Source organism: Corvus kubaryi, unplaced genomic scaffold (genome assembly GCF_017639235.1).
Source record: "Corvus kubaryi isolate FWS band 111438036 unplaced genomic scaffold, C.kubaryi_AGA036_p1.0 37385, whole genome shotgun sequence".
In the NCBI taxonomy this organism is placed as follows: domain Eukaryota; kingdom Metazoa; phylum Chordata; class Aves; order Passeriformes; family Corvidae; genus Corvus; species Corvus kubaryi.
This window is the reverse complement of record NW_024581127.1, coordinates 23,682,488-23,702,253: the sequence shown is the minus strand read 5'-3', so window position 1 is coordinate 23,702,253 and position 19,766 is coordinate 23,682,488. Positions and strand designations below refer to the sequence as shown.

Sequence of the window (19,766 nt, the reverse complement as noted above, 5' to 3'; positions counted from 1 at the left end):
ATTGTAGGATAGGGGAAGAGGGACATTTATGCAGACACTGATTAGTGTTAAGGTATGTTCCTTTCTAACTGAGTATCCTCCAAATCCTGAACGCTAAAAGAACCAGGTGAGTAGTGGTTGAGTTTTGAAAATTAAATTAAATACTGCAGGAATTCCTGGCCTTGAATCTTAATACTTTTAATTAAAAGCAACATAGAGATTTAGGGGTGAAAGTCTACAGCACAGCAGCTGACCCACTGCTACAGAGTTTGCATAGGTTTGTCACCCCACGTTTTCAAATTAGGGCCGAGGCTGAAAACTGCAATTTTCACTTCCAGGCTCAGGGTAGAAGAATGTGTCTTGAAAACATTTTCTTTTGATTTCAGAGAGTCATTAGAGATCTGAACACATTCTAATCCTCTTATATTTTCCTCATTAGATTTGGATTACTGCAGCCAAGCAAGGGGTGAAAGCTGGCACGTTCTTCTGGTCTATGTAAGTACCTTCTGTTTTCTGGAGATTCTAAACTAATAATTCAGAATTAATTCAGTGTAAGTGTTTATTGAGTTGTTTTCCTTTCTCTAAGCATTTGGTAGGTTGGAGATTGTACCTGTAACCCTCTATTGTTTCATTTGTGCAATGTTTCTGATAACTAAAGCTGATGCTACAGTTTGCTGCTTTAGATTCATGCACTGACTTTTAACAGTTGTCTAAAGAAAACATGTGTGACTATGTGGAAAAATTGCTGTCTTTCATTTCACAGTGTGGTTTTTTGCTTCCTTAGTATTGCTAGCAATGTTTCTTAGTCCTCCGAGTGTGGAAGACTCTTATTGTCCTCTTATGTTAACTGACATCACCAGTCTAATTGATTTAAAGGCTTGATTCATTCATTTTACAATACAGTCTGTCCTTTGGGCAAGATATCCAATTTCCCTCTCTTAAAAGACAGCCTTGGGGATCTTTGCTGTTTGTTCTTTTGTTTAATGATTCCAACTTATTTTCTCTTGTCCCAACTAAAATGTATCTTTACAACCAATAATAAATGAATTTTGATAATTTTGAGTTTGTGGCAGGATTGCAGGAGCAAAGAAAATGTTTAAACTGCAAGATTGAAGTAATAAGGGGACTTGACTTCTTTTTTTGTGATTCCTTTAGAAATAATATTTTTTACTGTTCTAAATATCTTAAAGCATGTGGAGGGAATAATAAAACACACCACAAGCTGATGATAGGTTTAGGCTTGCAGGATGAAGATCTGACAGAGCTCCACTCTGGTGCTCTACAAACCAAAGAAATGAATGTGATTCCTAAGCTCTACAACTACACAGTCACCATAAACACCCTGGCCAATGCATGCTTGGGGATACAGAAGGTAAAAAAGGTAGCCAAGGATAGGTTGTATGAATAGCACTAGTAAGGGAGTGAGACGGCTACTTTGTGTAATTGAAATATATATGACTTAAAACTGCGTTATTTCATTTGGGACACAGAATGTTTTTGGGAGAATTTTCAGGCAGACTCTTCCAGGAAAACAGAATTTTCGAAAGATTTTAGTCAGAAATTAGTTAATTGAAATAATGGGGTTTCTTTTCATATTGCACAATTAATAAAAATATTAAAACGGGACAATACCCAAGATTATTATTCCAGTTTAAAATTTTGGCTTATTTGCAAATTTTAGCAAAAATTCTCATTTTTATGGGTTTTTTTTACAACCAAAAGTTCTCCATGTAGTTGGAGACTGAGGACCACTGTTTCTCTATAAGGCATTAAAAATGAAGGTATTTCCAAAGGGCTGCTGCCATCTCCATTTCTCTGCCAGAGGTTTCCAGAGAGTGCTGAATTCAGTTCATTATGGTGACTGACGGTGGTGTCTGATTCCTGCCTTGGGATTCTGCTATTGATCTAATGGAATCTGGACTGACTGTGCTATTGTATTAAAATGACTGTGCGGTCACTGACCTGCAGAGCCTTCCTAGGATGAGATATTTGGAACTTCACCAGCTGTTTCTCAGGTTAGTCATTCTCATAGCATGAACTTGGCCTCAGCAGCCAAGTGAGAATGGCAATCCCTGTACAAACAGTAAAGTAAGGATGGGTCTGCTCTGCAGAGTGAGAAGCTGTCAGGGTTGTTCAAGTCCCTGTGCTGCTGGCCTGGTGTTTCAGATGGCTCTGTTCTGGTTCACACCAGCCTAGCCCTCAGTTTGGCTATTCTTAAGGCAGTGCAAACTTTTCCAGTGTCTACAAGACTACCAGAGCAGGGTGGTTATTTAAACCTCCACTGATATGAGCAATGTAGTGGATTTTACTTGTGCCAGCTATCCAATGGCAGCATTATTGTGCATACAAAGAAGTTCACCTGGGTTCAAGCCACCAGAATGGATCTTTTATTCATTCCTATTTAGAAGAGTTAGATTTACTGCTTTGAGTTCTGACTACACTTGCAGACTTTTAATCATCTTTCTTTTGGAGTATGTAGACATTCAGGAGGTCTGATGTGATTCTGTTTGCAAATTAACAATCAGTATTGAGCAACAAAGAAAATACAGCATGCTAAAAGAAAATTATGCTATTATGATGCATTATATTCATATTAGAATCAGTTCAAAGCAAGGTTTTGTTGATACTTTTTGTATCCTATGATAACAAGGTATATTTTTGTATTTTGTGGTCCAGTGTCATCCCTCATGAACGCAGAATATTAACAATACTTCAGTGGTTAACCCTTCCAGACAATGAAAGGTAATTCACTTAATGTCATCTGCTGTTGCATAACTGCTGGTTTGTCTTCTCTTTATAAGCAGCTGCAAAAGCAAGCAAAAATTTAATGCTAAAATTTATTTTTGTCTGTTACAGGCCATTACTGATTTAAGGATTTGTTTGGGTTTTGTGTTTAATGTGAGTTATTTGGGATTTGCGGTTATTTTGTTTAGTTGGTTTGGGCTTTTTGTTTTGTTTTCTTTTTGTTCTCATATCAGCTTTTAACCAGCAGCAGCTGGATTCTTCCAAATAAATGTATGGTATGAATTTATTTCTTATCAAAAAGCATGTAGTTACTTGGATTAACTGGGATTGTTCTTATCCTGCTGAGCCTTATATGGTTTAACAACCTTACAGACAATGGCAGTTGTAGAACTGGACACTGAGCTCTAGGAAAATGTTAAGATTTTAATTATGAGTGGGTTTTGGTCCACAAGTTCCCACATGCTGCTGGCTGCAAGGCTCAGGCGAGCTGCTGTTATGATTTCTCCTACAAGATTTAGAACGAGCATGTGTGCTACACATATATATATACATATAGCTGCAAAACAACTAATTATACCATGGAAACAAAAGGCTGCTAAATAATTCTAGGATTCAATGACTGAGAAACAGTCCTTTTTCCATAGAGCTAAATCACATTGGAAAGCTGATTTGATTTGACTTGACCCCGCAGGCCCGTGTTTTTGTGGTGTTGTTGAAGGAAAGATAACCTGAACAAGACCTTTCTTTCTTTCAGGCCTTATGTTTATGCCTTCTACTCTGAGCAACCCGATGCTGCTGGCCACAGATATGGTCCTTTCAACTCAGAGGTTAGTACAGATTTTTTTTTTTCTACAGAAGAAGCAGATGTCTCTAATACTTTTTTTTTTTCACCGAAAAATTGATGCTGCTCAGAAGTAACATTTTTAGCAACTTTGTTTTCACCTGTTTCTGAAGTATGCTTCTCCTCTGCCAGAGAAAACAAAATTACCTTCTAAAGGATTTATCACGTAAAACTCACGTCTGGGAGAAGGAACTGCCCTTGCCTTTCAGGAGGCTATTTTTCTGTGTGATATGATAATGCAAATGGAAAGATTTATTTGGCAAAGACAGGAGTATATTTGTGTGCAACAGCATAATTTAACTTTCCTCTAACAATTTATCCTTCTTAAAAGTAATTAAAATATAATACAGAAAATATTGAGATAAAATGCAGAGAAGAAAAAAGCTTTCTTTAAAGCTGACAGCCGGTGGTAGCAAAGTAATAATTGCAGTCTGTCAGGAAATGTAAAAGGCTGCTAGTTCCAGTTTCATATAGGCCCTACAGGGGTTCAGAAAGCTTTTCCAATACTGTTCCCTCAGGACCATACTGTTGAGTTTGGAAAAAGTTTTAAAGCACCATAAGGCATTTTAATGAAAAATTATGTGCAACATGCTGTAGTAGTTTAACCCCTTGTTCGACTTTGTGTAGCTGGCTGGGACTGATGGGTATTGTTTCCCCTGTCAGCACTGTCCAGGTGACAAGAACTTAATGCACTTGTCTGGGATTTGTGGAGGGGGGAGAAGTAAATTCTGTACTCAAATATCCTGCTTCTAGTGGCTGGGATCTGGCATTTCCAGTGGTCTCTGACATCTTGCAAAGGTTCCCTAGTTTCAGTGCAAATGAATGCATGAAGATTCCCATCACAAGACTTTAGGAGTTTTTATGTAAGATTTTCAAAGGGTAACCAAATATTTGCAGTCTTCAAAAAGTGAGGAGTTTATCAGATGCCTACCCTCTGGAAGGCAATCAAATCTCCTTGAGGAGCCAGGTACCAGCAGTAGTTTTTTATTTGTTTGGTTTACATCTGGTGGTTGTTCTTGACTGGAGAAGAGAGCAAAGAGAAGAAGCATTAATATTTTTTTAGTATGGTTGAGTTATTTGGGCTATTTAAATAGTTTGCAGTAGTTATGAAGTTGCTGTAGGTAGCAGCCCTGTTGGAGCAGTTTGAGCCACGGTCCTAGAGCAGTGAGTGTGAGGAATTATTCCAATTCAGCGCTGAAGCACCATGTTGGATGGAGAGAAGCAGTCCTTTTTCTGGATAAACAGGGCTTAAGATTTGCCAGCACTTGCTAAATTGACAGACACGGATATGTGTCCATGTTGTCATTTGGCTCAGAACAGGAGTTGTGTCTGATTCAGCCAGGCAAGGTATTGGTAATGAGAGCTCTCTGATTTAATGATAAATTTCTCAATTTATTGTTAAAATTATAATCATTATAATTTTCTCAATTTATAATGCTTTACAGCTCCTTTTAGTGAAATGTTACAATTACTGTGTGTGCTTTATGACTGAAAACTCTAATTTTATTTATCTGGATACAACCACTTGCTTCTGAACAGAGTTGTGGAGCTTTTTCCATGGACTTAAAAGGGGAATATTAAGATGATGACATTGAAAATGTTCTTTAAATTGTGGTGTTTAACAAATCTGTTTAGCATGCAATGTGGCAATCTTATTTCAGGTTATTTGTAAGAGTCTAAAAAGTAAAGTGTAGCAAAGTGTTCATTATAAAAGCAAAGAGCCCCCAAAGGCTCTTCCTGTGTGGGGGTTCTTCTGGATGGTTATCTGAAGGTTGATCTCTAATTGCAAGGCAAAGCTTTGGCTCTTAATAAGTGTGAATTAATAGCTTATGATAGTTTTGCAAATAGATAGTTTTATGTTAAACACAAGAAGACCATGAAAACTGATTTCTAGCAAATTGAGAACAGATGAGTTAGCAGAAGAGCATGTACGGCTTCGCAGTTCAAACAGCGGACCAAAGTTTGTCAATGGAAATTGAAGTAAACGAATACAGCTGTGTAAGTACACAGATGCTGAGGCATGCTAGGGGCCTGGTTTTGGGATAGAAAAGCTAGGCAGTATTTTATATTGTTTCTCTTGACACTGCTTTCAGCATAATTTTTAGGAGCTGTGAAATTTACATCATGTGGAAGAAAGTCCTCAGAAGGATCCCAATTTGCTAATTCCTTGATACCAAGAGCATGACTTCCCTGTGAAATCATTTTTTTTCTTGTATACCGCTGGCAGCAGTATATTCGGAGTATTACTGACCATTTTTCTTCATGCAAAGGCAGATCAACCAAACAATAATGTTTGAAAACAAGCTTGCAACAACTGGGTTATATCAACAATGGGCTTCTTATTTCTTCTTTTGAAGAGTGATTCTTTCATGCTGATTTTTCTTGCTGCAGTAGTAGTTTGAGGAATTGTTTTATACCTTGAAAACCTCCAAATCTTAAAAACCTTTATTAGCATAAAGTGAATTTTTATTTGAGCTTATTATACCAAATAATGTTCTAAATTTATTTTAAATGTATAATCTTAGAGGTCTAATGGCATCCAGATGGCACTTAGATCTTCCCAGGACATGCACACCATCCTATGTGCAAAGTGTCTTAAAGCTAGAAGCAAAGGGACTTAGATACACTTATAATTTATTGGCAAATTGCCAGTGTTTTTTATATAAATGGAATTGATATTATAGCTAGTCTCCACAAGTGTAACTTTGCATATCCACTAGCATGAATGTCAGTGTAAATGAGTTGGTTGTCTAGGTTTTGGGGTTTTGTGGGGGTTTTTTGACTTGGTTTGTTTGGGGTTTTTTTTGATTTGTTTTTTTTGCTTTGGGGTGGGGGTATTTTGTATTTTTTTTTTTCTTTGAAAACATTTTAGAAAGTATTTCAATGGGTTCTATTAAGTTTCCAGGAGCAGTTATGGGAGTTATAAAATATATGCTTGCTTTTGATTTACTTCTGCCTTTTTTTTTTTTTTTTCTTTTTTTCTTTCCGTCTGTGCTTCTGCAGTTGAACTCTGGTAGGTTGGTCCGTCCGGGTCAAGAAGCAAAGCTTTGGCTGGCTAGTTACCCTTGTGATGTTACAGTTTCCTTCTGTAGGTGGGGAGGGATTAGTTTCCCTCCTCCATAACTCTGTTCTGACTCTTCTCAAGCAAGACTAAGAATTGGCTGGTTAATAAGAACTTGGCTTTTTTTTTTCTCTGAGCTAACTTTTTTTTTTTTTTTTTTTACATAAAATATTCTAGAAATATACTACCATAAGAGCTCTAAAATATGTGGAAATCTGGCAGTGCTAAGCCATTTCTGCTGCTCCTCTAACATGCTGTCTTGAGACAGTCACTTCAGTGTTCAGACCTGGGTCTCCCGCGCTCGTGTATTTCTGGCATTGTGGAGCTCTGGCTGAGCCGACTCAGAGACAGTAAAATGAGAATCCTTCCTTTCCCTGCCGCTCCTCTCATCAGGACTGCACAAAGCTTGAAGCGTTTTAAAAACAGAGAACTCTGGTGCTGCTTTATTAAAATGCCTTTCTGGAGAAAGACGAATGAGACTGGACTAGAATCTCCTTTCCAGCTGCTTGTGTTGGAAGCAATGAAACAGCATGGCAGATGGTAACATCCCCTTCCTCTCCTTCCCTGTTTTTGGAGCTCTGTAACTCAACAACTGGGAGAAGCTGCCTAAGTATGTAGAACTTAAATAGCATCATAAATCTCTAACTCTTCCCCAGCACTAAGCGTGCTCCATTGCACACAGCATATTGTAGTTTATCTCCTGGTAGGTGTCACCTGTCAGCTCCTCACACGCCATCTCGAGCAGTGCCAAGAGCCTGCAACTCGTGTTAAAGTCAGTGACAGTGGGGCAGTTTAAAATTACAAGCAAGTTGATTAATGGGATAGCAGTTTATTCTAGCTAGATCTTTTTTTTTTCCTTCTATATTTTTTTTTCCTTCCATAAGCCTATCTAAGGTAATTTAGGGACAACAACATTACCCAGTGAGACGCAATACTGAAAGTGCTAGGAAGTTAAATTCTAAAAATGCCCATAAAGCTGTTAATAAGGCAGGTAGCAGCACAGATTTCTCATGCATTGCCACTAATTTGCCCTACCCAGCTGATTCGAAGGATGTGAGCTCCATGTTAACTGAGTCTCACCTTCATAGCTCTGATCTGCAGACCCCAAATAGTGGCAAATGGGGTTCTGGTGATTTCAGGGAGGTGCAGGGTCTGTCACACAATGGTGGTACCTGCTGGTGCTATGGATGAGGGTACTTGGTGTCACTAAATCAGCCAAAAAGTTGGTGTGGGAAACCTTGCAGAAATCATTTAGACTGGACAGGCTCTAATACTCATATCTGAACCATCCTTCAAGTAAAATGGTGCATTCCCACCAGTATTCTACCCTGGACACTCATTAAGTTGTGTGCAATGAATTTTGCTGTAATTGAAATTAACTTAAATCTTGATAATATTAATGGATTAATATTTGATAACTAATACCCCCTATATAACTATGTATTTTCAAACACAGAAGCCCCACCTATCTTTCAAAACACCAACTTAATTTGCTTTTATGCTGTCTGCTCTTGTAACTGCTGTTCTGCTTTCAGTACAATTTGGTAAATTCCTCCTTAAAAAGGGGTAGATCCTAAATTGTCCAAAATCCTAAATATTTCATAAGGCCATAGCATTTATGCTTCAGGATTATCTGGCACAGGTAGCTTTACTATCTGATGTGAGCTGAGACAGGCTTTTTTTCTGAGTCCAGACATCTCTCCCTGCCAGTACAGGAGAGTAGTTATGGCTCCCCTCTTACTCCGCCTAAGAGACCTAAGAGAAAGCTTCCTCCTAAGAGGAGACAGGAAAGACCAGTTGCAGCTCCAAAGAAAAGAAGAAAAGTACATAAAGTGGATCAATATTCTACGGAAACTCGTCTGAAGAAAGTAAGTTCGAAAAATTTATGATGGAAGTGCCACTTTTTAGGCAATACACTGTCTTTATTTTTTTCAACTTCGGGAGTTCACTCCATGCTTCAGGTTGGTATTTTGCAGCTAAAACTTTTATAAATGTACTGAAGGACCCAAAGGAGAGCAGCCAAACCCAGACTAAGCCTTCTGGGAGCTGTGTTTTTCTTGTTTCAGACTGTTTGCATTAGGGAAAGTTATCTTTATAATCTCTTTATACTTTTAAATCCAGCCATCAGCTGGAGGCAATGTCAGAAAAACCTCTGGGAAGACATTACCACTGCTGCTAACCCTTCTGAACTATTACAAGTTCTGCAATATGTTGTAGCCTCTGTAACTTCCAGCTCATGGGAGCATGGTGATTATTTGAGATTTTGTATCTAGTCATCATGGTTGTGGAAAAGTCCTGAAAATACGACTCATAAAATCTAAAAGGGAAAGAACATTTCTTTTAAAAATACACATTTTAAAGTCATTTTGTAACTAGAGGGTAGGGAATTCTTATTACAGGACTTCTGAATCCTGTATTTGCAAAAGGTGATGCATAAGTCTGTTTTCACAAGGAAAACATCAAATAGAAATTGCTTTATTAGGAAAAAGTGCAAGTGGATGAAAAGAGTATTCCTTAGTATACTGTCATTTTCCACCTGGCACTAACAATCTACGTATTTCTCCTTTAAGCTTGAAACAAAAGCCTTTACACTCCACAGTATCCTAAAGAGGCTATAAACATTCTTCTCAGTAGATTTATTTTGTGGGGATGTTTTTTGACTTGTTGCACAATTCAACTTTAAAGAGTTATTTTGAGACACATTATTTAAGTGTAAAAAACATGGCAAACAAAGACATGCAAAAAAAAAAAAATCACGTATAAAACCCCAGGAATTTTCCAGAGAACTTTTAACACAGATTTACCTGAGAGGAAAAACTAATAACTACTATGGATGATATTGCTATTACTCTCTAATTTGCCATTCTGACATGAAATAGAGTAGAAATAACATTCCTAGTGATGTGAACACAGGTTGCTCCTTTTTTTTTTTGCCTTTTTTTCTCTGAGTGAAAAGGTCATCCAAACTTATCCCTAATGAACTCTTTCTGATAAGTCAACTGTGAAAATTTGTCACCATTATTTCAGAACAAGAACCCTAGTATTACACAACAGTTGCCATCATATCTGCAAGTTCATCTTTTGATGCTGTTTGAGTGCAATGGAATGCAGTACAGGATGGATCCTACCAATTATTAAAAAAAAAAATTAAAAAGTAAGATTCTTTCTTTTTTCCTTCTAATCAGACTTCTATGGGAAGACTTGTGAGAGAATCTAGCTGGTTTTTTTGTTTCAAATCCTGCCCCCAGCACTTTCACAATGCTCCAAAACTCTTTATTGTAGCACCATCCCAGAGATCCATGTATCTTGAAAGATAAAATGTTTCTGTACAGTCTTCCGAAGTCTTGATATTAGGTGAAGAAAGGTATATACAAGAGTTTTATTTGTTTGCTAATAAATCTTTGAAAGTCACATCTGGGAAGGAGCTGTAAGAGGAGGTCAGACTGATGAAGACGGCAGATAAACAAAATTACCATCACTTGAAATCCTTGAATTATTGTTGCCCTATCTTTTTATCATCATTATTATTTTTTAAAAGAAGACTCAAGCTTGCTGACAAAAGTAAACGTTAATGGAAAATCTGTCTGGATTTCCAGCATCCTTGAATAAGCTTTGGATTCTGAGTACAAGTTGTGTTTCCTTATATGATCGACATAATATAAATAGACTTTCATAAAAATGGAATTCCCATCTGTAGAAGAAATACTTTGCATTGGAGAGTGAAAGAATGCTGAAACAGACAATTTTCTTTTTTTCCAAACTTGAATGTTTCAAAGTTTTAACTTAAGTAACTACTTAGGCTTTCCTGAATTAAAATATTTCAAAATTTCACCCTTTGTCTGAACCACTTCCATATGTTGCAGAAACTGTTCCTCCTGTTCCTCACCGTGATTCCTTCTCCTGTAAGTCCCTTCTCTGTGCATTGGGAGTTGACATTTCCTGTCCCATAACCTAGCAGACTCATTTAACATCTATCCCTTAATGACTCAGGCAGCAGGAAAATTTCTGAACCATCCCTTTCTGGGTCACACCAACACTGTGTTTACTTCAGAAAATTCTGCCAAAATCTAGTTTTTTCTCATCCAGAATTTGTTATCATTCTGTTTGCTATTGGGAGGCTTTTTACTGTGGATACTTGAACCAGCGAAATCAGACAAGTGAGGAAGAAGTTGGCATATAGTGACAACAAATATTTTCTTCTTAAAATCAAAACAAAATCTGAGTCCTCTGTCTAAAATCTTGCTTTTCCCTTCTCTGTGCCATCTGGTAAAAAATCTTTCGTTTTCTTAAGGCTGAAAACACAGTCCTGTGTCTTGGTTTTTTCTGTTTTTTTGTTTTGTTTGGTTTTTTCCCTTAATGAAAAAGAAACTTAAAGGAAGAAATCACAGTATGGTATCTGTATCCTCTGGGGCCTGCTGAAAATCTTGCCAGAACTGTCATTTGAACTGTTGGAAACTCTTGGCTTTGAAGCTGAAGAACACTCCCTCTGAGCCCCATGTGCTACTCAAGTGACGTGCATGTTGTCATCCTAGTATCATATGTCCTTTGAAGTGAATTTCATTAAGTGACTTGGCATGTGAATCCCAAGTCTAAAGCTTCATTTCATGTTCATTTTTTGACTAAACCATTCACATAAAATAGCCTGTTAAAAGTACTGCTCTCTATCTATAAGAAAGAAACTGAACCCCAAAGTCACATGTGTTTTTCTGCTATCTATACATTGTTTTACCAACTGTACACATGTTTATGGGAGGCCTAGATCATAAAGATCTTCTGCTGTCTCGTGTCAGCATCTCAGCAGGGCTTTCTCATGTTGAAGTCATGGTGTGGATATACAAAAGGAAATGGTACAATAATTGTAGGAGTAACAGCTCAGCCAAGGCTTTGCCTCTTGACCTGGATGGTTTTCCCATCAGAGTTTTGGCAAAGGACTCCCATTTGTAGAAGTAGGAACATTGCAATGACAGAATTAACTTTTTTTCCCTTCTGAATATTTATACAGATGATGGTGAATCCCCTGAGAGAGATTGACAAGACAGTAGGACAACTAATGGATGGACTGAAACAGTTGAAACTACATCGATGTGTCAATGTTATATTTGTTGGTGATCATGGTAAATTTTAAGCCATAATATTTATCAGAAGAGAAATGCTTAAACAATGTAGCTGTACATCTAGTAGGTGACCTAAATCAAAGTTCCATTTAAGATACTTTTGTGCTGATCATTTTTCTGGTAGTTTAAGTCTCCCAAAAGAGCCAGCTGGTGTGGACTGGCCACTCAGCTCACCTGTAATTGCCATGGAGGGACACTTCTCTTTTGTAACAGTGATCTAGGTACTTCTTCACTCAGAGCTTTTCAAATCTTGGCATTTCTGATATCACATCCAAGTGTAGCTCTTCTTGCATGTATGAGGGCTACGATTTGCCTAGAGTAATCTTCTTGTCAGTTTTTATGGAATGAAAAAATTAATAGCCCTGTTCTCCTGTACATGAGGAGAAAAGTAAGGTTTCAGATTGAGGCATTTCCTTGGCAATCAGTGGGTCAAGTTACCCTACTAGAGAAAAGGCTGGAATATCTGTAAGACTGTACCCAGCTTAGATGGAAGAGTCATCAAAATAATGGAGGAAGGAGGTAAGAAGGTATTTCATGGTCATATGTAGTCATCTAAAAATAGAGAAATTATTTGGTAGGTCTTATTCCTTCAAACATTAGAATAAACTCTGCAATAGAATAAATAATAAATATTACCAAAGATAAAAAGAAATTTTTATTAAAGAAAAACCTGAGTTTGCGTAACTTTCTTAGCGATGCCACCAAAGGTCCTTTTCTTTTTAGATCTTTGTTCCTGACAGTCTCACATGAACTGCTACATCAGCAATAAAATGGTCTATGCCTCCTTTCTGGCTGTGGGTAGAGAAGGGTAGGGGTCAGGAAGGATTTCCAGGGGTGGCAGTTTTGTGCTGAGAACCTCCTGTGGCTGGCAGTACATTCCTCCCCACCACAAATGTCTGCAAGAGAAAATTGTTTATCTGCGGCTGCCTTAGAACAGACCACCAACAGACAATACCTTTTGTGTGCTATTCCTCTTCAAATCATTTGTTTAAAAAGAAATAATCCCCAAAGTAGTATATTAAACTAGAAACAGACTTGGATTTTTCCATGAGCTTAATTTGGAGTTGAGTCAGTGCACATATGGTACATGTGGTGACCGTTCCTACGACGCTCAGAGTGGTATTTCTCTTGTATAGGCACTCCTAGTTTGAGTCCTACCAGTGTTTTATGTTGGAATTAGATGGCTGTAAAGAACAAGATTAGTCATCCAAAAGGAAATAATACATAGGGTGTTTGGGATCTCCTTTTTTTGCTGTTGTGGAAAATGTGGTCATTTTCAGGGTGGTTTAATTTTGCATTCTCCTTCTTCAGGGATGGAAGACACGACTTGTGAAAGAACTGAATTTTTAAGCAACTATCTGACCAATGTGGATGATATAATTTTGCTGCCTGGATCTTTGGGACGAATTCGCCCTAGGTCTAGCAATAACCTGAAGTGTAAGTTAATTTAATTGTACCTCTCATATTCTGAGAACTAGACTCTATTCCTTCCTTGACATGATGCTGTCCAAAGGGTGTAAATTTGCAGGGTGCTGGCAGGAATTTCAGAGGGAATCCCACTGAAGACCAGTTGCTTGCTCCCTTTCCAGTCTGTATTTCACAGACCCCACAGTGGTGGAACTGTCAAGGGGAGGGCTTAAATGTTCTGTGTTAAACGCCACTCTTTGATATCAAGGAGGAATGGGAACTCCAAGCCAGTTTCACATGCCAGCTCACGTGTCATCGTGAGTTTATTCCTGCACTTTTCTCCTCTGTCAACAAAAACTGTTTGGGGAATCTCAGCACTGCACAGCTTGGATATAAAAAATAGCATCTGGTATATTTTATGAGCTAATAGGAAAAAAAGTGACTTGCTAATTTTGAATTCGGTAGTTTTATCATACTTTTGGCATAGATGAGTAATGTGGGTTGCTAAACAGCAACAGACTGGAGAGGTTGAAGGATATAAGGAAGATTTAGCACATGCATTCAGGGCCAATGTTGTCAGTAAAACTTGTTGCTATTTTGAACCATGCTTTTAGAAGTTTACCCTGACTTAGTGTTTGAGATTAACTGATCTTTGACAATAGCTCTCAGGGCTCGGGCAGGAGTCCTCTGGTGAAACTAACTCTGTGATTTCAAGCATTACAGACCAGCTGCCCTCCTTTTGCCTCCAGGGCAGCATTACCGGGACAGGGCTTGCACCAGCACCCTGGCTGCTCTGGTTCAGCATACAAGGGCAAACCTGGCTTTGCTAGCAGTTTAAGTTACCATGCAAACTGTGTAAGGCATAAATAAACCATAAGTACCTGTGTTTTTTCACCATATGCTTCCAAGAGTGACAGCTTTTGATATAGGGGAAGATCAGATAGCCAAGTTTCCTCACAACACTTCAGATATGCTGCGGTTGAGAACAAATTTCATAGAAAGATCAATCTTTGAAGACTAAATACTTCCAGAATAGTTGCAGAAATCATAAAAATGTGGTAAAACTTTCTTAATACCGATTTGTGTGTGCATCTATTTTACTGTAAACTTTTTTTACCTGGATATTTCTGCTTGAGGAATATATGATGAGTGTGTAAAGATATGTTGAAAGTAGTGCACGTGTTGTTCAAGCTTTGTAGACTAGCATGAGACTGAATTCCTAGACTCCAGAGTCTACTGAGAACAAATTTCAGTTCTGAGAAGTCCTTTTTTTTTTTTTTTAAAGATCTTTCAATCCTTGACTTCCCAAATTGCTAAGAAAAATAAGTTTTCTTTGGAGGATGAACGGCAATATCTTTCAAAAAGATCAGCTTGTCTGTCTGACCTCTGAGTCATACCACTCGTTTTCCCACAATAACATTTTCCTCTTTTGGCTTCTGTCTGCAGCTTCCTAGTTCGAATATTTGCGATTGCTTATAAATCAACAGTTTGAACATAGAACAAAGAAGCATGTTTCTTACCTTTGGAACTGGGGTTTACCTCCTTAAATGGCAAATTACCAATGTCTTTATTCTTTACCGTTCCGTAATATTGTTTCAATACTGCAAACACACCTTTGCAATGCAAAAACCTGCAGCTTGTGTTTTGAGAGTCAGTAGAGCCGATTTCAATCTCAGCAAGATCATGTCTTAAGCAACCAAAACAATAGTATTTGAACACGAGATTTTCACGGCTGAAGATTTTCTTTTAGCCCGTTTTTCTCTCATGACTGAAAAATGCTTCCCCCACACCACAGAAGAAAATAGTTAGTGTTACTGGGTTTGGTCTTTCTATATCTTGCACGTCCCTTTAATAGCCAAAAGACAAATCCAGAATATTTTACTGTAGCTTTTCACTTACTCAGTAGTAGCCTATGAAATCGGTCAAACATTAAAAGTGACCAGAAAATGCTACATATTTATCTTGCTGCTTCTAACAGAGTGCATTGTTGCATTCAAATGTGCTTTCAAAATTTTTCAAGGAAGGTCATTGTGTTTGGAGATAATGTTTTATTTTAAAATAAAACAGCCAAAAGTCTTGAAAGTCTGTGTTTTCAGAAAATAAAATAAGTATTAAGCTAAGGCCCAGATCATAAAACAGTGAGAACACTACCTAAGCAACTACATATCACCAAGCCATCACATGGCACATGCAGGACAACCAGGGGATCTGGCCCATCCAGCATGGGTGTAGGAAAAGCAGGTCCTGCTTGTCCAGCTTGATCTCCTATGACAAGGTGACCTGCTTCTGTGGATATTGTCTACCTGGACTTTTGTAAAGTCTTTGATATTGTGTCCCGTGTCCCACATCACTCTCTTGGAGAAACTGGAAGCCTGTGGCTTGGACAGGGGCACCCTTCACTGGGTAAAAACTGTCTGGATGGCCAGGCCCAGAGTGTTCCCCAGGGCTCAGTATCAGGGCCAGTTCTGTTTAATATCTTTATTGATGATCTGAATGAGAGGATCAAGGGTACCCTGAATCAATTTGCAGATAACACCAAGCCGGGCATGAGTGTTGATCTGCTGGAGGGTAGGAGAGCTCTGCAGAAGGATCTGGACAGGCTGGATCAATGGGCCAAGGCCAATGGTATGAGGTTCAACAAGGTCAGATGCTGGGTCCTGCACTTGGGTCACAACAACCCCATGTAGTGCTGCAGGCTGGGGAACAGTGCCTGGAAAGCTGCCCTTGGAAAAGGAGCTGGGGGTGCTGGTCGACAGTGACTGAACATGAGCCAGTGTGTGCCCAGGTGGCCAAGGAGGCCAGTGGTGTCCTAGCCTGTATCAGAAACAGTGTGGCCAGCAGGACCAGGGCAGGGATTGTCCCCCTGTACTTGGCACTGGTGAGGCCACACCTCAAATCTTGGGTTCATATTTGGGCCCCTTACTCAAAAAAGGACATTGAACATGTGGGGTTTGTCCAGAGAAGGGCAATGGAGCTGGTGAAGGGTCTGCCTGGAGCACAAGTCTGATGAGGAGCAGCTGAGGGAGCTGGGGGTGTTTAGCCTGGAGGCTCAGGGGAGACCTTATCACTCTCTTCAACTCCCTGAAAGGAGGCTGTAGCCAGGTTGAGGTTGGTCTCTTCTCCCAGGTGTAATAAGTGACAGGACAAGAGGAAATGGCCTCAAGTTGCACCAGGGGAGGTTCAAATTGGATATTAGGAAAAAATTCTTTATTAAAAAGGGTGGTCAGGCACTGGAAAAGGCCACCCAGGGAAGTGGTGGAGTAACAATCCCTGGAGGTGTTTAAAAGATGGGGCACTTGTGGACGTGGTTTAGTGATAGACTTGGCAGTGCTGGATTAAGGGTTGCACTTCATGATCTTAAAGGTCTTTTCCAACCCAAATGATTTGGTTTATTCTATGATATATACAAAACACTTTTAGTAAAGGTCAGGGAAGTATTAGGAAGTGTGCTTATGTAAAACTTGTGTTTTCTTCTGCAAATTTTTAATCTTTTTTTTTTTTTTTTCCTTTGCTTTACAGATGATCCTAAAGTGATTGTTGCCAACCTTACAGTAAGTATTTAGGACTGGGAGGTATCTGTCTATAATTCACTGTTCACTTCTTGATTTGTGGCATTATTCAGCTTGCTTTTCTCACTCTTTAGGCAGGAAAATCAATCAACCATTATCATAAATAAAGAATGTTAAATGGTGCCCTTCATGCACACAGATTAATGTTTGTCATGTTTTTCACTGTTTGCTGCTCTAGTAGCTTTTATAACCTTTTTGGGCAGTGCAGAGACAGAATCTCCTGGACTGTCTTTACTCCCTGAATTGAGTCTATTTATTCATTGCTTCAGAATTGGAAAGTAATCTTTTAGGGTAAACATTTTACTAGCACTTTAAAGACACTGAAAAAGTGCATTTAATAGCCTTCAACTCTAACCTTGCCTTTAGTGGAAGAAAAGTGTTTAAAATTAAAACAAAACCCCCCAAATTTTGTAACCAGATGGCTTTAAATATACCTGCAGATGAGGTGTATTTTTGAGCATTCAGTCATCCTCTGGAACTTAAGCTTTGGTCCAGTTAGAATTCTTCATCTGTGAGTTAAGTATATGTGATATTTTGTTTGATAGTTTCATAAAGACTGTCATGAGGATGAAACTTTCTAAATATATCTTTGAATGCCTCCCTGGGCCTTGGCTGCATGTAAATACTGGACAGAAATGACTGGACTACATATTCTAGATGTACACTTTGTTTTCCAGACATCATCAGTGCTGCCCTTAACAGCTTGATTTCTGTAGTCAAAGGTTTTATGTGCATCTTAAGCTAACTCACAGTGTGCTATTTGTAACCATTTATTTTTCAGTGTAGAAAGCCTGACCAGCACTTCAAGCCTTACTTGAAACAGCACCTGCCTAAACGTTTGCACTATGCCAACAACCGAAGAATTGAGGATGTCCATTTACTGGTGGATCGCAAATGGCATGTGGCAAGGTAACCCTTGCTTTTGCTTCCTCCCAATTTTCAGTCTTTTCTTCTGAGGAAATGGGACACTTAGGATTGCCCTGTCTGTTTGCATCTACCTCTACCCTGTGAGCACGAGGAGTTTTGAAATCTGTGTGAGGTTCAATCACATTTCGTGCATGAGGATGTGGTTTAGAACACAAAATATTTTAAAGTGTGGGAAAATCAATTGCTGGATAGAAGTTAGAAACCCAAACTGATGTGCTCAAGCAGCTTTGTGGTTTTTGACTGATTAGCTCAAATGTAGAAACTGATAAGCCTTTCTAATGAGGTGCAAGCTTACTCCAACTGAGGAGCAGGGAATGTGGGAGGAAGGGGCAGGCTTATGTGGTGAGGGGATGTGAGGGAGCAAGAGTCTGAGTGGATGAAATGGATGAATGGAAAGAAAATGGAGATACTGGCGGAGTGGGTGAATGCCTGAGAACATGTGGAAGGATATGAGGGGTGGCCATCAAAATGCTGTGCTGGCAATGTATTGTGTTTCAAAACAAATCCACAGAAAGCCAGGATGCTTTAGCTCAGGAAAAACTCTGGTTTGGGTTGCTCTTAACCATATGACTCTGAATTTTTGGATATAGAATATGGGCAGTATTTATTAGTTAGCTAAAAATTGAATGAGGAAAAACAAGTTGGCACATACATGTATAGAGTGAACAGGAGAGGAGTAGCCTTTGTTTATGGATCATGCACAGCTTTCCATTTGAGTATACTTTGACACGTGTTGTGTATTACAGTATGAGAATGGTAGGGTCTTTTTTGCATGAATCTGACTCAGTGCTTCTTGGAAGATGACACAGCTTTTGGCTCATGGTAGTCTGTTATGAGCTTTAAATTATGGTAGGGTTTTTTGCCCATATAGCTGCCAGGCAAACACACAGTGTGTTGTAAGTGGCTTTTGACATCTGTGCTTATCTTTCCATGAATTATGCAAGAATCACTCTGCTGAAGCACTGAATGAGAAACCCCATTTGCTTTCTTGCATAACTCCACTGGCTGCTGGCAGGCTGCCCTGTGGCTGGGGTTATGTATATTTCAAAGAATCACACTCTGAATTTTACGCCTATAAAAGCATTAGTTTTAAGAATTTTACTGGAATTTATGGGATTGCCCAGGTTGATTTACATTTAGTAATTTCTTACCAATTACATCAGTCTTTCTTTGGCTTATTTATGAATTTTCAGAGCTCTCCTTCACCACTAATTCATTCATTAGTGTAAGTGTAATTGGTAGTTACAGCCTGATTGCTGTAACTCTAGTATATAAACATAGATATAAATATAAGGCCAAAATCAAGCTTTGACTGAGCATTATTTTATTGCACATGAAGAAATTAATTTGTAGGATAACGTGGTCCTCTGCATGACTTGCCTGCACATAGCCCTATAAAACTGTATAGAAGTACTCTGAAATAAACTGGTGATTATAATTCCTATGACACAATACTTATTTTTCCACTTATTTTGTAAAAAACCCATCTCAATAACAAGCTGATAATTATCATTCCTATGGTACAGCACTTATCATCCCAGCTATTTCTGTTCATGAAAATCTTTATTTTTTCAGCTTTGTTTCTGCCCCCCATTTTTTTTTATTGGGCTAAAGGCAAACAGGCGAAAGCACTTTATAGCATTATATGACACTGTGGCACTGTAACATCACAAAGGTGCTTTCTGAGCAGCCTCTGTGGGCCTTTTGAGGATTGGAAGAGTATGGTCCAACACCTCCAGCCTGCAGGAGATTGTGATATGAGAAGGTCTGAGAAAATAATAGATACTAAGGTTTTTATCAATAATAGTTGTTTCTTAGAGTGGGAGTAGAGGGAGAAACCCTGGGGATGCTGTATAAGCCTGCAGTCCTACTACTGCTATTCAAGAAAGATAAATAATGCATTGTCCTGTAACCTTATCCTTCCTGCCCCCAAAGGATATTGTGAGGTCAGACACCTTTGAGGAAATTTTCTAATACTTTTTCAATTTAGGAAAGCTGTGGATGTTTACAAGAAACCAACAGGAAAATGTTTCTTTCACGGAGACCATGGCTATGACAACAAGATAAACAGCATGCAGGTACGAGCAATGTGTGGGAGGGTCATTGAAGGCAGAAGAAATTGA

At 38.7% G+C, this 19,766-nt stretch overlaps 1 protein-coding gene across 11 annotated transcripts in view; it reads left to right on the top strand.

The window, feature by feature from the left end:
- ENPP2 (ectonucleotide pyrophosphatase/phosphodiesterase 2) overlaps window positions 1–19,766 on the top strand; it is a 72,632-nt gene that overhangs the window by 38,330 nt on the left and 14,536 nt on the right. For 6 of the 11 annotated variants that reach the window (XM_042036028.1, XM_042036027.1, XM_042036037.1 and 3 more), the window contains 10 exons: window positions 419–474; window positions 2,656–2,721; window positions 3,479–3,551; window positions 6,569–6,578; window positions 8,337–8,494; window positions 11,629–11,740; window positions 13,052–13,177; window positions 16,667–16,698; window positions 17,498–17,625; window positions 19,634–19,721. In XM_042036028.1, coding sequence (XP_041891962.1) covers window positions 419–474; window positions 2,656–2,721; window positions 3,479–3,551; window positions 6,569–6,578; window positions 8,337–8,494; window positions 11,629–11,740; window positions 13,052–13,177; window positions 16,667–16,698; window positions 17,498–17,625; window positions 19,634–19,721 — 849 coding nt within the window. The remainder of the gene's footprint in view (window positions 1–418; window positions 475–2,655; window positions 2,722–3,478; window positions 3,552–6,568; window positions 6,579–8,336; window positions 8,495–11,628; window positions 11,741–13,051; window positions 13,178–16,666; window positions 16,699–17,497; window positions 17,626–19,633; window positions 19,722–19,766) is intronic. The other 5 variants (XM_042036032.1, XM_042036031.1, XM_042036036.1 and 2 more) reach the window with 2 other exon arrangements.